At 40.8% G+C, this 18,553-nt stretch overlaps 1 protein-coding gene across 1 annotated transcript in view; it reads left to right on the forward strand.

The window, feature by feature from the left end:
* IARS2 (isoleucyl-tRNA synthetase 2, mitochondrial) overlaps window positions 1-18,553 on the forward strand; it is a 1,410,425-nt gene that overhangs the window by 910,372 nt on the left and 481,500 nt on the right. Inside the window, exon 16 of the mRNA XM_044061644.1 lies at window positions 6,239-6,341. Coding sequence (XP_043917579.1) covers window positions 6,239-6,341 — 103 coding nt within the window. The remainder of the gene's footprint in view (window positions 1-6,238; window positions 6,342-18,553) is intronic.

Here is an 18,553-nt window from a genome sequence, read left to right on the forward strand (position 1 = left end):
GGCAGCATGGCGGATAATGTAGTCATACAAAACACGCCTTTCACTAAAGCTGTGATGGATGTCATTTTGGAGGCCAGAAGGCCTAGTACCAGAAAATCTTACGCTGGAAAATGGAAGGGATTCAATGTTTGGAACCAGGCACAAGGAATTGACACAGCTGTTCCAAGTATTCCTCAGATTTTGCAATACTTAACTGAGATGCTGGACAAAGGCCTATCCTTTTCATCAGTTAAAATTCATGCCTTTGACATTTCAGCTCATTACAATACAGAGCCACCAATCTTTTCTCATCCTTTGTTAAGGCAGTACCTCAGAGGAGCCAAAAAACTTAACGCCTCCAAGGAGATCAGCAATACCTGCATGGGACCTCAATTATGTCTTGGAAAAACTCACCCTGCCTCCTTTTGAGCCAGCCGCTACAGCTGATATAAAGTTTTTAACTTGGAAAACAGCTCTGCTCCTAGCAATAACCTCTGCAAGACGAGTCTCAGAGCTACAGGCACTCATGGCTGTGGAACGTTTTATCATTTTTTATCCAGACAGGTTTTCTCTGAGGACAAACCCGACATTTATGCCTGATGTAGTGTCCAGTATGGCCCTTAACCAAACTATTCATCTGCCTACTTTTTATCCAAACCCACAGAATAAGGGGGAGAGAATTCTGCATTCTTTGGACATACACAGACAGCTACACTTCTACTTGAACAGAACCAAAGCTTTCAGAAAGACAGCGCAACTACTAGTGGCATATGCTGCAGGATCACAAGGAAAGGCTATCTCAAAGCAGACTATTTCAAAGTGGATAGACCACTGCATTTGTTTCTGCTATTCACAACATGGCAAGCCAGTGCCTAAGGGCATTAGGCCACATTCAACCAGAGCAGCAGCCTTCCTCAGGGGAGTACCAACCAAAGACATTTTAGATGCTGCTACTTGGAGTTCAGTGCACACCTTTACAAAGCACTATCATTTACCACTCTACTCTAAATCCAGGGCAGGCTTTACCACTGCAGTTCTGCAGGGCCTCTTAGCCGCTCCTAATGCTATTTAGCTCCAGCCTCCCAACCATAGCTTTGGGATTCAACCGAAGTGTAATGACTGCAACAGTGAAACACGAAGAACATAGTACAGTTGTGTATACTTACCATAAATGTAGATGTTCGAGTGTATTCACTGTTGCAGTCCAGGTTACGCACCCACCATCCCCCATATCTTTGCTGGAACTTATCTGCACTTCTCTAATCTATACAACCTATGTGATGTATTTGCTTGTAGATGAAGGTATAATATATTTTGGTGCATGTATGTTTTATTGGCATATTTTTAGCCTACCCTTTTGGGGGCACCTGACATCTGGGGCATGAAAAACTGAAGAAAATGGCGTCGGCTGCATCTTTTATACCCCTGGCGCACTGACGTCAGGGAAGAGGCGACAGCAACCGATGCCGGACCTAGACTTTGGAATTCAGACCGACTAAGGGTAGCCTGCCGGCAGGATAACCCAAGTGTAATGACTGCAACAGTGAATACACTCGAACATCTACATTTATGGTAAGTGTACACAACTGTACTTTTGATATACAGATTAAACTGGTAAGAACCCATTAGACTTTTCATGCTTTTGCCCTGTTTCTGTTGTCAGCATTGATTAGACTAGATTTATGCGTGCTTTGGTCTAGGTGGCTTTTCCCTTTGGTAGTGATTTTGTCAGCCAAGATCAAGACAGATATTTTCTGGGAGAACAGGAAAATGATTCCATTGACTGTGTTTTAGATCAGCTTAGTTTCCTGGCAAGCAGAAAACCTTCAGTGATAACCCTGAGGTTTGTCACATTGAAAGCCTTTATTATAATGTTATGGCATTGCTTGTTAATGATCCTTTGGGAGTATGGCTTTCCCCTGAGTTCATCAGTGTTCAGGAGACCATCTACCAGGGGACCTTTGGTATCATTAAAGTGGGACCTTCGATCTTAGAGAAGATTCTACTGTTGTGCTGCATTAAGAAAGATTATCCCCTTTTCTCCTATTTTTTTTATTCTAACCGTGAAACCCTTGGTGTGCATTGGGCTCTGAAACCTACCTCAACAAAGGGAGGTAGAATCTCCACTGGAATTTTCTACCATCAATCTATTTGTTGACAACATTAAAATTATACTTAGTAAATTTGGAATCACTTGCAAGTTTGGGCAGTTTTCAGCTTCAAGATAAATGTTACAAGGCCTAATGTACTCAATTTTTTTTGCTTCCATAACCGAGTGGCATGTGGAGCTCCCTCCCATGTGGCCCACTACTGGTATTTGATGTTTGGCCTAAATATAGTGCAGGCACAAGACATCTTAATGAAGACATTTGTTTCTTTCTTGAGATTTGTGCTAGTAGCTGACTCCATAAACAGCTGTTGCATCTGAACTTATCCATTATTAAGATGATTATTATGTCCAAACTGTTCTATCCTCATGTATCCATTGTGTGCCCATCCACACACACATGCATCATTGACAGAGTCAGTTCTTGCCTAACTTCTTTTAGGTTCTGTAGTGTCCATGAGTTAAAGTGGCCACAGTGACCCACTGTAATTAGATTTTAGGCATATATGCTAACTGTTAAGCTTTGTATTTTTGAGCTGTGGCTTTCATACACTTGTGGGGATGTTAGACTGGAAAATACTAGAAAGCTGCTTTGTAGGCTGGTTTTTGGACCCTGTGAAAGAGTGGACCTATATTCTGTGCTACATGTGCTTCAGTCCTATCATAGTAGACATCCTTGGAGTGAGCCAAGCTATTTCTCTAGTCCTGCAACCCCAGCTACAAGAAACAGACAGGACAGGGTCTTCAATCTGGGACACATCTTATTTGTAGTGAGAGAGTGACATCTTCCCCCAAAGCTAGTCTTCATTTTATATCCTGATTGCCCTGTGGGCTTAATTTTGATGTGGTGTACCAAACCCATGAGGGGTTCAGCCAACTTCTACAGGACCTAACCAGAAAGGATGGAATTCTGGATATGTTCTTAACTACTGGAGATAGTATCATTGACATCCAGGTCGAGCCACTGTTAGCCAACTGTGATCATGCCACTGTGTGGTTTAGCCTAAGGAAGAACAGTATAGATTATGCTATGCTGGAAGAGGTGGTTAAGAATGAGTTAGGAAATTGGGAGCATATCAGGGGAGTAGAGAAGCTGTGGGAATAGGTCAGATATGAAGTACTCAGGACTGTATGCAAGGTTGTGAAACCCCCCAAAAAACAAAACAAAAAGAAGACCAGTATGGCTACATAGAAGTGTGTCTGTAGCAACTAGGGCAAAAGTTGGTATGTACAGGGAGAACTGGAATTAGAGGGTGTACAGTACAAGAAGGGTTGCAAAACAAAAAAAGGTGATAGTAGCAAAAGCTAACACTTAAAGGGAGTTACCAGAAGTAATCAAAAAGGGAAGCAAGAGCTTTTTTATGTATGTAACAGAAAGAAGGAAAGGAGGGAAGGGACAAAACTAGCCAGGCTGAACAAAGATGGGTGAAAGATCAAAGTGGACTGGGGAAAAAGCAGTGATACTGAATAAATACTGCATCAGTCTTTACAAAGGACGGCAAGGGGAGTTTGCCATGCTGAGAAAGAGTCAAGGCAGAATGGGCAAAATAGTAGACATCAGGATTACGGGGAGGATGTTTACAAGGAACTGACTGGCCTTGGGTATGATAAAACAGAGGGCCACATCAGCAGCCTGTCAAGGTCCTCAAAAATCTGACCAGCACTTCAACAGATCACTGGCTACTGCAGAAGTGCTCGAAGACTAAAAGGAGCAATTATGTTACCCTTGTGCAAAGTAGGGTTTCAAAAATCTGGGGAACACCAGGCCTGTTGGCTTGATAACAGTGGCAGAGAACGTTCTGGAGAGAATCCCAAGGAATAGACTAGTTGCATTTCTAGAGGACAGTGTGTTCATAGCCAGAAGAAGCTGCTGGTCACCATTTGCGGGGTTGTGGTAGGACAAGAGTAAGGAACTAGATAGCTGCATGGTTGACTGGTAGGACACAGAGTGTTGTGTTGAGAAGGACATTGTCTGGTATTAGAAGAGAGATTAGTGGAGTCCCACAATGGATCTGACCTGGGTCCAGTACTTAGTGTTTGTCTGAAACATATCTAAGGAAACAGAAAACAGAATCTGGTTCTTTACTGATGACACAAAGGTAAATGCAGCAATGGAGGATGGGGGAGGAGGTTAACAAAGGATTTGCCAAGGACAAACAAGCGAGAAGAACCTTAGAAGTTGAGTTTTAGTGCAAACAAATGGAAAACTGCACTTACGCCACAGCAGTCCTGATGTGAAGTATGAGCTTGAAGGAGTGGAGCTGATGGCAAAACAGCAGGAAAAGGTTCTAAGAGTGTTGCTCACCTAGGCCACTGGAAGCACAGTGAGAGGACATTGGCAGCAGCAAACAGAATGTGTGTCTGTCCTCTGGTGTATGGAGTCCTTAAGCAAAGGTAATGCTTCAGCTCTGCAGTTCCTTGGTCAGATCATACCCCAAGTACTGTGTGCAGTTATGGAGGAAATGTATGTGAAAAGAGCGTCAGGCCTCTTGAAAGAATTCATAGGAAGGCTACTAGAAAGATCCTTGGGGTGAAGGAGAAAGGAGTGTGTTGAGAGCCTTAAAGGAGCTAGAGTTGTTTTCACCTGAGACCAGAAGAGGCAAGAGGTACAGATATTGGTGCTCAAGATCATGTAAAGGAGATGTTAATGGTTTGTTTTGAATAGGAAGGACAGTGGGAGATGCAAGGACACAGGCATATTTTAGTATTTAAGTATTTTCTTGATCTCCAGAAGTATTTTATTTCACAGAGTGTTCCCTTTCCCATACCTGTTTATTATTTTTGGGAAAAAGTTGAAGCATATGATGAAATGCATTTGTTGACCCAGAATTAAGGACCTTATGCTATCCATCAGTGCCATCCAGTTCTTCCATGTTCAGGATGTTTGCTTAATTCTTCCCTCTTATTTCCCTACTGTCTGATCTAGGCCTCTACTGTTCAGGTAGCACAGATCAGTGTTTGAGATGCCCTGAAGGGTCCTTGAAAATTAGCCTCATATGTTCTAGTCCTGCTCCAGGTTATGTCTGTTATGGGTGGAAGCAATAAAGGCTTTTCAGGCTATGTTGGAGTATGAGAACATCTAACCTTTGCTGGAGACTACTCACAGATCCAAAAAAAAAAAAACATGTAACTGGCTTCTGGAAGGAGGGTTGATCCCTTCCATGGTAGTGGAGTGGCAAACCTTGCTAAGAAAGCATTCTCTTATAAAACTGTACATCTTTTTCAAAGGAAAGGTGCCTCATCCTATAATTGTTGGAATGTGGGCTCCAGCTAATACAGATCTTGAAGATTATTCATTTCTTTCAATGCGTCTGTTGTGTTTTGTGATGTACTGTTGATTGCTTGGTATGTTTTTCATTGCTGTTTTTACCACAATAAATGATCCCATAGCTTGTTCATGTTCTACTGGGTTAGTCATTTGCAAGAATTATATTTCTGAATGGGGCTTCTGTTTCACTCTTACCTCACCTGTTTACTCTTTCTCTGTCTGTTTTGGAAATTGTTGAAGAAGACGAAGAGAAAAAAATAAACCAGAATTACTAAATGAGGTGGAAATGAAAGCAGCCTGTCTCACTAGTGCTGTTTTCCACAGATAGCAGTGGAGCAATGATGCAAAGTTTATCTGTGTGTGTGTGTTTAGGAGAGTAGGTTTAAACCGATGTTCATGACATAATAAGCTCACAAAAGGGATGGCATGTCATGTTATCATGTAGATTTTTGCAGTGTGTGGCAGAATTTGTTGAATCTATTTGTTGTGCACCTACTTCTTATTAACTAAACTGATCTGTCCTAAGACTCTCTGTGTAGGATTTGGTGTGGTGGAGGGAATGTGAGTAAATGAAGTAGTAGCACAAGCAAATGTGGCAATAAATAATTATGTATTTTTATGTATATTGGATCTAAACCTTGAATAGTAGATTTCTTACATTCTGCCTAAATTGGGAATATTCTGGCTTCCTTATTTATTGTATCTAGTTGCATGTGTATAATTTTATTATTGTTACCAACAATGGTTTTCTGTAAGGTAGTAATAAATTTCAGTTGATATGCCATTGAAAAATGTATAGAGAGACTGACCTTTAAGCAGAGGGTAAAGCAAAATAATAGATGAAAAAATGATCATAGTAAATGTTTACTGCATTTTATTCCTAGGTCTTTGGTGGTCCATGGATTTACTCTTAATGAAACTGGAGAGAAGATGTCGAAGTCAGTAGGCAATGTTATAGACCCAGATATCATCATCAATGGAGGCCAGGTAAGTCATTTTATGCTTGATATTCTCACTTTGATTTTTTCTTATAGGTTTTTTCTTATAGGTTCATACTAGGCTAACTGCCCTAATGGGCCATTTTAAGCCTGGTCAGTTACCCCATGTCAGAATCAAACCCTGCACCTTGTGTTTGTTAGGTAAGCACCTTAACCATTAACGCCAACCTCCCACCCCTTTTTTTTAAAAAAATGGGCACGCGATCGGCCCGAGTTTATCTAGAGTCACCAAAGCTGCCGGGCCGAGACCCGGATTGGTTTTGGTCTTTAATGACAGTATTACTCTTTGTGCCATAAAACAGCAGTCTTTTTCAGATGAAGATATCATGTCAGCAGTTTGCCATGCAGGGGAAGACTGAGCATTGCACAAAACAGTGGAGTTGTGCTGCAATGCCACAGCTTAAGTTTGGAATAGCCAGATCTGCCTGGCGCATGCTTGTAGAGACCTACTGTATGGCATAACTCAGTGGTTATGTAAGCATGCTTGTTGTCAGAGCCTGCCAGTTCTTTTATTGCTGTTCAACCGATCTGGATCTTTCTCATTCCAATCAGCCTGTCTGCGTAAAAATTTGCATGCCAGGGCACCAGAAGTGTAGGTGGCTTAACTAGCACCTTCTGCCATTCAACAAACTAACTTCCACCTCCTCAGCTGAAAAAAAAAAAAAAAAGGATGTATGCAAAACAACTTGCGGATGCTTCCTGCAGTACCCAGTCCATGAACACACCAACCAAACCCCAGCTCTCCAAGTGAAGAGCAAAAATAAAAATGGCCATTCCTTCTACTAGCACACCAACCACGTGGTCAGATGTTCAGCATGTCCCACTTCTTCCTGCCCCAGCCATTTTGGTCTCGTTTCTGTGCCTGCCCCCTGCTCCTCCTTCCACACATTTTATTAAAAAAAGAAAATAATTTCTTCTTTTTAAACTGTAGAAAACAGCATGCTACAAATGTAGCAAACAGTTTATACCCTGACTTTATAAAGTGCTACAGTACTTGGGTTTTAGTTAAAAAATAAATAACTTTTCACTTTTAAATAGTAGCAAACTGCTTGCTAAAAATATAGCAAGCAGTTTCTACAGTTTAGATGACACACCGAGGGCTACAGCACTCCAGTTTGACTGCAAATGCAATACTGGCTTTTAAAAGCTGATATTGCATTAGAGAGAGAAAGGGATCAGCCAGTACACCCCACCTGCACTTTACACCTGGGGCAGTTACCCATTTTGTCCCCCCATAACTATGCTGCTGCTGGGCACCACAATAAATTCCTTGTGGCTCTTAGAGTACCTGTCAAGACCCACACCAGTATTGCTTGTACTATCTTGATGAAAAGCATGACTTTAAGAATTGACGTACATGCTTCTGGTTCAGCCTTGCTACAAGGCATTAGTGGAAGTACAAGCTTTTAGCACAGTTCATGAAGTAGCTCAGGTCAGTAGCTGTTCTCTGGGACATTGGCAGCAGAGTTGTTTTTAGAACCCAAGGCATAGGTCAGAGCATCACCACAAAGGCAAGCACTCTGGGGTCCAAGTTAATTCATGAATCTTCTCTGATTAACTCATGCAGTTGGCCCTCTTGCTTCCTTCAGCTGAAGAGCTCAGCAGTGGCTAGCAAGAGTTCAAGCTCTTACCAGTATCTAGATTCTGTGAAAGGTCTTTCTTGGATTTGTGCAATACTGGAGTCCCCATTTGATAAGCTTGATCTCAGGATTCTGTCTATGGAGTTATTGGATCATGGATCTTCGATGCATTGACCGAATAACTTCCCTTCTTAGGTCTGATTTCAACCCATATAAGCCAGAAGGCCCAAATTGAGGAGGACTGATCTAGTCTTCCCACACCAGAGGTCATATCTGGGGGCATAGGCATCAAACAGATGATTAATGTCTGATGGGAGCTTGAGTCTTAGTTGTGATAGTCAGCTACAAGTGAGTTCATTCTGAAGCCCTCCCAACAGCTATTGACTAGCATGGTATTCTGTGTAATGTCCAAATACCTGTCCAGTGCCAGTCCTCCACACATTTGCCCCTGTATAAAGTCATACCTGCTACTAATTGGAGACTCAGTATTCACCTGTGTGTTTTACTGTGATTCTTAAGATCTTAAAGTTCTTTCACAACGATGAACAAGGACGATATGTCTTCTCTCCCCCTTCTGCTTCTCCAGTAGATATGCCTTTATTTGGAGATGCCCTTCTGATTTATGAGGAATTTCTGCTTTTCCCAGAAATGCTTGATTGAGTTTCAGAAAAAGTAGCTTGAGAGCCCTAGGTTATCCTGCCCCTGGACCCTGCCATTCTGTGTGCCATCAGAGAAGCCTGGCGGCACCCTAATAATCACCTACAACCATGGAAAAAGACCAGTTCCTTTTACAAGTCACTGCCTAAATGGTAAAACCATCATGCCAAACATCCCAGGGTGGAATCTTCTTTGATTTCTGTTATCCAGTTTAAATACCAAAGACCACAAAAATTGTCTCTTTGACACCCGACAGTCAAGGGATGTGGAAGCTGTTTCTGTGGCCACTCTGTATACAGTCTGAAAACTAGTCCATCATTTGGTACAAAATCAAGCAGAAGAGTACATGTTCATACCTCTTTTGTGGAGACATGATGTGATGCAAGTCTGACAGTGGATGATAGACAGAGACATCATTATCTTAGTAGTTTGGATCCCTGTGAAAGTGATTGTGCTGCAGACTCCTTAATCAACTCCTCTATTTCTCTTTAGAGATGAGAATTGGAGAATCCTTCCTTGTTAGGGTCTTCATAGGTTGGACACCCTAGTGTAGGGGTATCAAACTCAAATAACCACAGGCAAGGACCGCAGTCTCCAAGACAAATTAAAATGCAGGCAGTGTAGCTAGAAAACTAGTGTAGTTACTTCCCTCATCTATAATTATGCTGGTTTGAAGACTGCTCGAGTTTCTAGGGCTTTGAGTTTTTGAGACACATGGTCTAGTCAATGACCCATTTTCCATGCAAGAAAATTAGGCTGTCATATGGTTATGTTCCATCCAACATAGTAAGAGGGAATTAGATGTGGTTGCATTTTCTTGTCATGGCAGGGAAGATTCTTGTGCACCTTCCCACCATTTACTGTGATAGTTGCTCATCAGAAGTGAAAAAGACCAACACTTATCCTCATTGCACTTTGGTGGCCATAATAGGTGTTTTTTCAGCCTGCCAAGTTGTAGTGGTATAGGATACTTTCCTAGTTCAAACTGTGAAAGTCCACCAAAGCTGATGACTAGCTCTACCTCAAGTCCTTCTATCTGCTGCAGAATCTCTGATCCTGCTGCATTTCCCAGCTGGGATTTCAGAGTTTAACTATAGTTATTTTGAAATCTTCCTCCCAACAGACACATTTTGCCAAGTGGGAAAGGTGATAGCTATGCAGCTGCAATGTGACTGATTCAAAAAACTCCATTCAGTAAGACATTTATACTGAATGTCTATCTGTTGGAAGATTTTTTTTTCTTTTTTTAGCTCAACTCCGAAGTGTGTTGACCTTGAAGATATTTGTAATTAATTTGGCACAAGGGGTGTGGCTTCTGTAGGAGTGGTGTGGGTGGCTCATCTAAAAATACTATTGATAGATGCTTTTTTGATCTTCTGGTTTGAGAAGATTTTGAGAAGAGAGATTTGATATGCAATTCACAAGGAAACAATGGCTCCAAAATATACATCAAAGTCTAGAAGATTTAAGATTTTTGCCTGGAAGTGTTTGCAGATACTTTTATACCCCAAGCAGATTCCAAAGAATTTTTCCTGTGGTAGATTACAAATGTTGGAGGTGTGAAGGGAAGAAAGAGGTAACTACAAACATATATATTTGGGACTTTAATGAGTTGGCATACTTTAAAAATTCCCTGCAGAGTACTTTGTTAGAAATACCGGGTGAGCAAATTAATGTTACTAAGGAAACTATTTTTTAAGCTGGGATACAGGATCTGGAGTCCCTAGACATGGTAAGGCTTTGTTAAGTTTAATTCTGGTGGCTGCCAAAAAAGTAATTACTAGAAAATAGAAATCAAAATCTAAACCAACTATGCTTAAAATAGGGAGTATTGTAAAAGTATTGTAACAGAGATAAAAGAACAAGAGACGGTATCTTAAGAAAAGGGTAGGTGTAATTATATTGAAAAAAAATTATGTAATATTGCCTAGATTATAGGATATATAGCAGTAAGTGTGATGTGTAATATTTCTAAATGTGAACTTGTTAATATGGTTTGATTGCTTTTATATAAATGTATGCATGCCTATGTCACAAGTGATAATTCAGTAACGGTGTTTAAAAAATAAGTTCCTCAGGACGGAAAGTTGAAGTATCTTACAAGGGAAAAGGTCAAGCATAACAGCTAAAGATGTGTGCAGAAAGCAAATTGAGTATAAATGTGACTAGTAGGAAATTATGTATGATTTTTGTTGCAAGGACTTAAAACTGCCTACACTAATATAAAGAGACAAAAGCCCTGATAGAAGTTGTTGCGTATGTTAGTCATGAAGTCTTTATAAGGGGTGCAGACCACCATTATGCCATTGATCTTGGTGTGGAGGTTAGAAAGCTGATGTGAAGTTAGTGTCTTTAATATATTAAGACAGCTGTAGTGGGAAGAACTTGGCAGACAAGTGCTATGAGAGGTGAATACAGAAGGTGTTATAAGGCATCAGCAAAAGCACTACATAGAAGAGTACAGGAAGAGGAGTACATTTGTGTGGTTGATCCCAGGTGTGATGGTAAAGTGGGCTCCATCCCCATCTAGATGTAAGCAGTCAGTCTTGCAAGAAGAGAGAGAGCAGCAGAGAGGAACACATACATTCAGAGAAAAAGGGAAGTGAACAACAGGTATTGGCTATGGGGGAATATATAAATATATGTATAAGTTTACATGAGGTTTAACAAAGAAGAAAAAATTATTACATCGTGGACAGAGTGTAGAGATGTGTATTCCCACCCCCTATCAAGGAACTTTGGTAGGTGACAGAGTACATATCTCTCATACTGTCTAAAAATACAGCAAAACCACTAATCAGAAATAGCAATTATCACAGCAGTTTAATATCAGCCCATCTATTATTTCTTATTTTAAACTAAATATGTAAAATACTAAGCAACATTTTGGTTGATGACACAAATCACAGATCCATTTTAGTTCAGTTTATTCAGCTGCAGTTTCTTAAAAAGAAATGCTTAGCTGATCAAACGTTCATAATGCCAGATCAGCGTTAATACCATGACAGAGGCTAACGATTCAAATTTGGGTCTAACTTAGTGATTTGTGCCAGTTTTTTGCTGCACATTAGCAATAAATTTCATTCTGGTTTTCAGATGAAAATGTCAGGAGTAATGAGCAAAAGTGCAACTTGTTATTGCCAGTGTCAGCAAGCCCAAAATAGATAAACTGTACTAACTTAGGAGATGCACAAGAAGCACTGTGACATAGTGATTATTTGCACATGTTCATCATAGAGATTACTGCAGTAGTGTCATTCATTGCAAAAGGGAATTAAGCTACAAGTGGATGCTTACACCTCGCCTGATTTCTAGAGCTTTAGATCGCACAGGGCAAGCTGGTGGTCTCACCATACTGGAGATGCCACTAGTGTTAGGTACTAAAGTGAAAGTACCCATGCTATATTCACTTGTCTACCTAAACATTAGGTAATCAGTCCATTGGGTTCATTCAGACAACTTCAAGAGCAGTAAGTACCCTTGTATGATAATGACTGTTATTACTTTTTGCTGTAGAGTACTGAGTTTATGCACTTTATCTCTTTTGTGTGTGCTTTTGCATTTTTCTATTTTTCTCCAAAGCTGATGACAGCCCCCCCCCCCCCCCCCCAAAAAAAAAAATCACCAAGTGTGCTTATGGTCAACAGATTCAACTTAATTTAAACTTTAGTTTTATATAGGTGCTTTTCCACAAAATATTAACAGTGATAAAAACACATAACTTAAATGAATGTAATCTTCTACTTTCAACTTTTTCCTGGTTAGGGGTCGCCACAGTGGATCACCTGTCCGCTCATGATTGGCAGTGGAGTTTTATAGTGTCAAGTTGCCAGCCCGGCACCCAACCTTCCACAGAAGGCACACACACACTCACACCTAGGGCCAGTTTAGAGTATCCAATCCACCTGCAGCATGCCTTTGGGATGTGGGTGGAAACCGGAGCACCCGGAGGAAACCCACGCAACCACAGGGAGGACATGCAGACTCCACACAGAAGGCACCCCAGCCTAGGATCGAACCAGAGAACCTCTTGCTGTGAGGCGACAATGCTAACCACTGCACCACCGTGGCTGCCCAACTAAAATGAATGTAATAAATAAGATAAATCAGCAAATAAACAATTTAAATAGAACATATATCTTCAATAAATACTAACAGTACTTCTGACCAAAAAAGCATGTTTAAACATGTAGAAAAGGTTGTGGTAGTGCCAAGGCTCTAAAAGAAAAAAAAAACAGGTTTTGAATACATTTACAGATCCACAAGCAATCTCTGGAATGCAGTGGGGTGGGGTTAGGTTGAACAGCATATGAACTCCCTCAGACAAACAGGACTTAAGTTGTGTGTGGGCCGATATACCAATACCAAGAATTTAAATTTAATATGAAAATGGTCCAGGTGTCCATGCCCAGCAGCCATGTACCACCGCATCTACTTTCACCTTCATATCTGTGCCCACATCTTGTATAAAACTACTTCTAAACTCATATAGTGCTCTTCTTCAGCTGATGACCTTCCAAGACAGTACCTTAAAATAGCAACCAATAGCATTGTCTATCCTGTCTCAGTCCTTATAAATAGGTCAGTCCAGGAATCCTACATTTCTCCCTCTGGAAAAAGTCACACATTATCCCTCTGCACAAAGGAGGAAATTCAACAGACATTACTTACTTCAGACCAATAGCAGTCTTAACCCCCCCACTCCAAAATACTTGAAAACTGTATTCAAAAACAGTAACTGTCTCCTGCAGGAAGAACTCTTATTCCCCACACAACATCCTTCTCATACTACTAACACTGCACTTCTAGCCTATATAGATACTGTCAATAAAGCTAGAGATAATGACAAACTAGTGTCCTTCTTATTTCTAGACTCATCTAAGTTAACCATTTCAAATGTCAGGACTCATTAGAGTGAGTCCCAAAATACAAAGACTGAATGTCCGAAAGAACAGACTTGCATGTACTAAGTCCAGTATGTAATTTCTCAGAATATCCTGTTCTCCAGAGTATAGTAATATATATGGGTCCTCTTCAAAACATCTAAAACCCATAACATCTAATTTCATAACATTGAAACATTGAAACCAGAACATCTAAAACCCATAACATCAAATTTCATAACATCTAACACTATAAATCACATGAAAATAACATCCCCTTCACATATAATGACTCAAACTACCAAATACACTTTTTACTGCGTTTCTGCAGGGGGGCTTGATACAGTGGGGTTAGTAAATTAAGATTTTCCCACTGCAGTGTGATCTTGGAGTTTGTATATTTAATTTACGGGGGGTTTGGGGGGTTGAGCCCCCATGTGTGGGGGTGCAGGGGGCTTGCCTCCCTTCAGAAACGTAGTAAAAAGTGTGTTTGGTAGTTTGGTGTCATTATATGTGGAGAGGATGTTCATAGGTTCATAGATAGGTACTAGGCTATCAACCCAAGGGCCTACGTAAGCCTAGCCAGCAAGGTTCCATAGCTTACGCCACCCAAGAAAGTTATTTTCCTGTGCCACTGTCCAGCAGAGACACAGAAGTGATCCCTGGGGTGTATTTCCTATTTCCCATCCACTCATCAAGATTTTTCTTGAAGAGTGCTAATGAAGAACTTTACTTGACATAGATGGATAGCTTGTTCCAGAGTATAGGAAGTCTCTGTGACAGGAATCTATCCATCCAACGTGTCAAGTTTATTGTGGTGACAAGGTTTAGGTCCCTAGAAGCGTGTAGCTCAGAGGGATTGGGATTTCTTTAGGTGTAGCATGTCCAACAGCTCTGGGTTTGACATAGCTTTATATGTTAGGCAGAGATCACCTCGGAGTAGGCGATATGCTATGGAGTAAAGCTGGAGTTTTTTGAGGCGGTCAGTGTAGGGCATTTGTTTGAGGCCAGTAATCCTCTTTGTGAGGTACTTCTGTGGCCTTTCCAGCTGCTACAGATGTCTTGTGAGGTACATTCCAAAAGGGCCGTTGTACTCTATAATGGGTCTAATGAGTGACGAGTAGAAGGGAACAATGACCTCTTTTTTCCTGGATGAGAACCCTTTTATGATGAGGTGTACCATGTAGAAGGACTTCCTGACTACTGTGGCGATGTGACTATCAAAGGAGAGACTACTGTCCACCTGGGTCCCAAGGTCTCTTATCACGCATTCGGTGTTAAGTAGATTGCTGCCTGTGTAGTAGTTCATGGGTACAGAGTTTTTACCAAAGGGGATGACACTGCACTTTTTGGCATTGAGCTTGAGGCCATGGCTCTGACACCAGGCATCTGTCTCAGTGAGGCCCTTCTGTAGGATGTCCACATCATTTGGGGACTTGACTATGACTACTAGTTTGCAGTCATCTGTGAACTTCATTAGCCAGAGACCTTCTGTATTAGCCTGTACTTCAGAGAAGTAGATACCAAACAGGAGAGGTCCCAGGATGGAACCCTATGGTACTCCGCTTGTCACTGCTTTGAGGTCAGATGTTATTGTGATTTGTAGTGTTAGATGTTATGAAATTTGATGTTATGGGTTTTAGATGTTTTGAAGTAGACCCATATATCTCTCTCTCTTTATATATATAAATATATATATATATATATATATATATATATATATATATATATATATATATATTTGTTGTTGGTTTTTTTTTTTTTTTTTTTTGGCTTTTCCCGGTTAGGGCTCGCCACAGTGGAACTCCGATCTGCTAATGATTGGCAGTAGATATTTTATCGGTGCCGAGGTGCCAGCTCGACGCCCAAAGGGGATCACTACATAATCTCGAACTTTTGGAATACCGAAACCCAAAATCTCGAGACTATGTAGCCGAATCCCCTAAATACTGAAAGACCAGAAGCGCGAAAATTCAAAATCCCAATGTTCGGAGATATTGAAGTAGCGCTTCTGGTGTTGCGGTTTGTTTATGGATGGGTGGAAGTTCAGGTAAGTATCTATGTGTAAGTGCATTGGTTGGGGCTTTAGTGTATGTCAGTGTGTGTTGTGACTGTGGTGTGTGTGTGTGTGTGGGACTGTAAAATGTTTGGGTGTGAGTTTCCTTTGTGTGTCTGTGTGATCTTGGAGTTGGTATATTTAAGTAGGGGTGGTGTGGGGGGGGGTGCACGTGTAGGATTATATGTTTGATTGTGGGGGCAGTTTTGTGTGTGTGTGTGTGTGTGTGTGTGTGTGTGTGTGCGTGCTGTATATGCATTGTACGTTTGAGATTTTGAATTTTGTGGTTTTGATCTATCGTTTCGGCTATTTAGTCTCGAGATTTTGAAATTCGGTATTTCAAGATTTCGAGATTATGCAGTGATCCCATATATAGATATAGATATAAGTTCTGGTGTGTGGAGGACTTGTTCCCCCAAATGGGGAGTGCTGGGTGGGTTTGCCCCCCGCCCCAGAAAAAGAAGTTCAAAGGAGAAGCGTGATTTCGAGATTCACTCTTCTCCTGTGTTTTTTTTTTTTTTTTGGCTTATCAGCACTCGGAATTTCAAGTGCCAACATTTCAATATAGACCCCATGTATAAAGTGTTCAACACAGTTTGTAACCGCAAACATCTGCTTTAAAAGTCCTCACTCGGTCTGTCTCAGTCCAACCTTCTGTGGTTCAAAAGCTACCTATTCACTTCGCATCAGTCAGTAAAATGTCACTTAGCCCTCTATCCATACCTGCCTGTCACCATCATTGTACCACAAAGCTCTGTCCTTGGTACCCTCCACTTTAACAGTCTCACCAACATCCTCCACACAACAGGTTTCCCTTTTACAGTGCACAGATGACTTCACACTCATTTGCACATCTCACAACATGGCACACTTCCAAAAAAATACTTGGGAAGCTTTAACAGCCACTAAAACATGGATTTATAAATCCCAACTCATACCCAACTCTAAAAAACTAAACTACTATTTTTTCCCCTAATCCCTTTCTCATGTAAAAACAAAATTCAAAGTCCTCTCTCTTGATAATACTACTATTGAAGTCACTTCTTATAGAAAATTATTAGGGATGATAGTGGATGATCTTAAATTAGACCTGCAGATGCAAAGTTGTATAAGAAAAACTTGTCAAAAACTAGGGATGTTTTACAAAGCCAAAAACCTTCTCACCAACACAGCTAAAACTACACTTGCCACTACGTATCTCCTCCCCACACCTCTTTATGGAGCTGCCATCCTTACTAACCTTCAGGCGTATCACAAAATCAAAACTTGAACTATGCTATAATAAATTTGCTAAATTTGCATTAAATACCCATTTCAGAACCCACCACTGTATAGCACTAAAAATCCACAGTTAGTTAGAACTACTCCATCTACTAACATTATACACAGCTTCCCTCTAAAATTATCCAGCATCCCTCTTCTTGTCCGGCATTAAATACCATTCTACACAACTTTGTTCCCAGTTGATCATTGCAATCCAGTGACCAAAGACTCCTGCCAGTCCACAAAACTGTCAAATCTGCTGGGCATTGTCTATACTTGTACCATATTGCTAAGGCCTGGAACTCCTTACCTGTAGCCAGCAGGTCAGTAATATCCCTCCCATTCCTCAAAACCATTCTGAAAGATTTCTAGCGAAAAGCCAAAAGCTGGCTCTGTTCTTGCTCAACACCAGAATAAATAATATCCCTAAATGTCAACAAGTAACTGTTAATAATTTACACCTCCTTACTATCCCCTCTTCAGTCACTTACCTACTTCTGTCCCCCAGTTTTCTGTCTAAATACACCATAGGCCTGCTTTTCTCACTTCATATTGCAATTCCTATTTGGGTTATACCAACTTACCTTTAATTTCTCTATAAATTGGCTAAAATGTCGCTATATTTTAAAATTGTCATACAACTTGTATCTGTTCTTAACCAATGTTTTCATGTTATGGATAATTTTGTGTAATTATTTAAACTGTATATGTTTTTGCATTATTTTTGAAGATTGTAAATTATTATTTTTAAAATGTTTTCTACTACCTTGGAGCCTTTCTCCCTGGCCCTCTGCTGAAAATGGGCTGCTATGCAGTCAAACTTTCCTGGAAATAAAATGCTAATAAATAAGCAAATTCTGCATCACAGGAGTAATACAGTGGTAAAGTGATGTATCAGCAAGTAGCCTGGTACCAGAACCATAGCTGGGCATTCTGGTGATCCTTGCTGTTCCCTGATCTAGTACCCCCCTCAACTTTAAGTTGAGGTAAAAAAACACTCTTGGACTTCAGGATGAAAACGAAACAAAATCATCTCTTATGAAAACCATTGCTGATTGCTTGCTAGATATGTCCCAAGTTGCTTGCTACAGAACCACACAACTGCTTTGTCAGCATTTATTTCTGAATGCTTGTAGTGCAGTACCAACTGCTTGGCATTTGCCAGTCGTGCCCCCTGTGAAGTCCCCACTCTGGGCCAGTAATCAAAGAGACAGAATCTTCACCACTGGCACTGATGAGGGACGTTCACTTGGAACAAAAATGGATACACCCAGTATTTCCAGATGCAGTTCTCTGCATCAAGCACAGTTTCCCTTAAGAGCACACAGGAAACACTCAGTCCAGGGTCTGGATTTCTCTGTCAATCTCCCTCCAGGTCACCAGTAAGACTCCCCACTGGCACAGCTATAGAGTTGAGACCTCAGCCGAATGTCCAAGCCAAGTCCTCCACCACTCTCTCTGTGAAACCATTGTTTCATATCCCTGCTCCCAGCAGCTGACACACTCACCCTTTGAGATTTGATTTGCGCTCGCACACACATGCACATGCGCACACACACACACACACACACACACACACACACACACACACACACACACACACACACACACACACACACACACACACCTACCTTGATGTAAAAAAAAATGAGAACACAATAAATAATTTCCAAACTTTTCCCACCTTTAATGTGACCTATAACCTGTACAATTCAATTGAAAAACAAACAAATCTGTTAGGGGAAAAATAAAAAAATGTACA

Source organism: Protopterus annectens, chromosome 1.part0 (assembly GCF_019279795.1).
Source record: "Protopterus annectens isolate FY-2018-M chromosome 1.part0, PAN1.0, whole genome shotgun sequence".
NCBI classification, from domain to species: Eukaryota; Metazoa; Chordata; order Ceratodontiformes; family Protopteridae; genus Protopterus; species Protopterus annectens.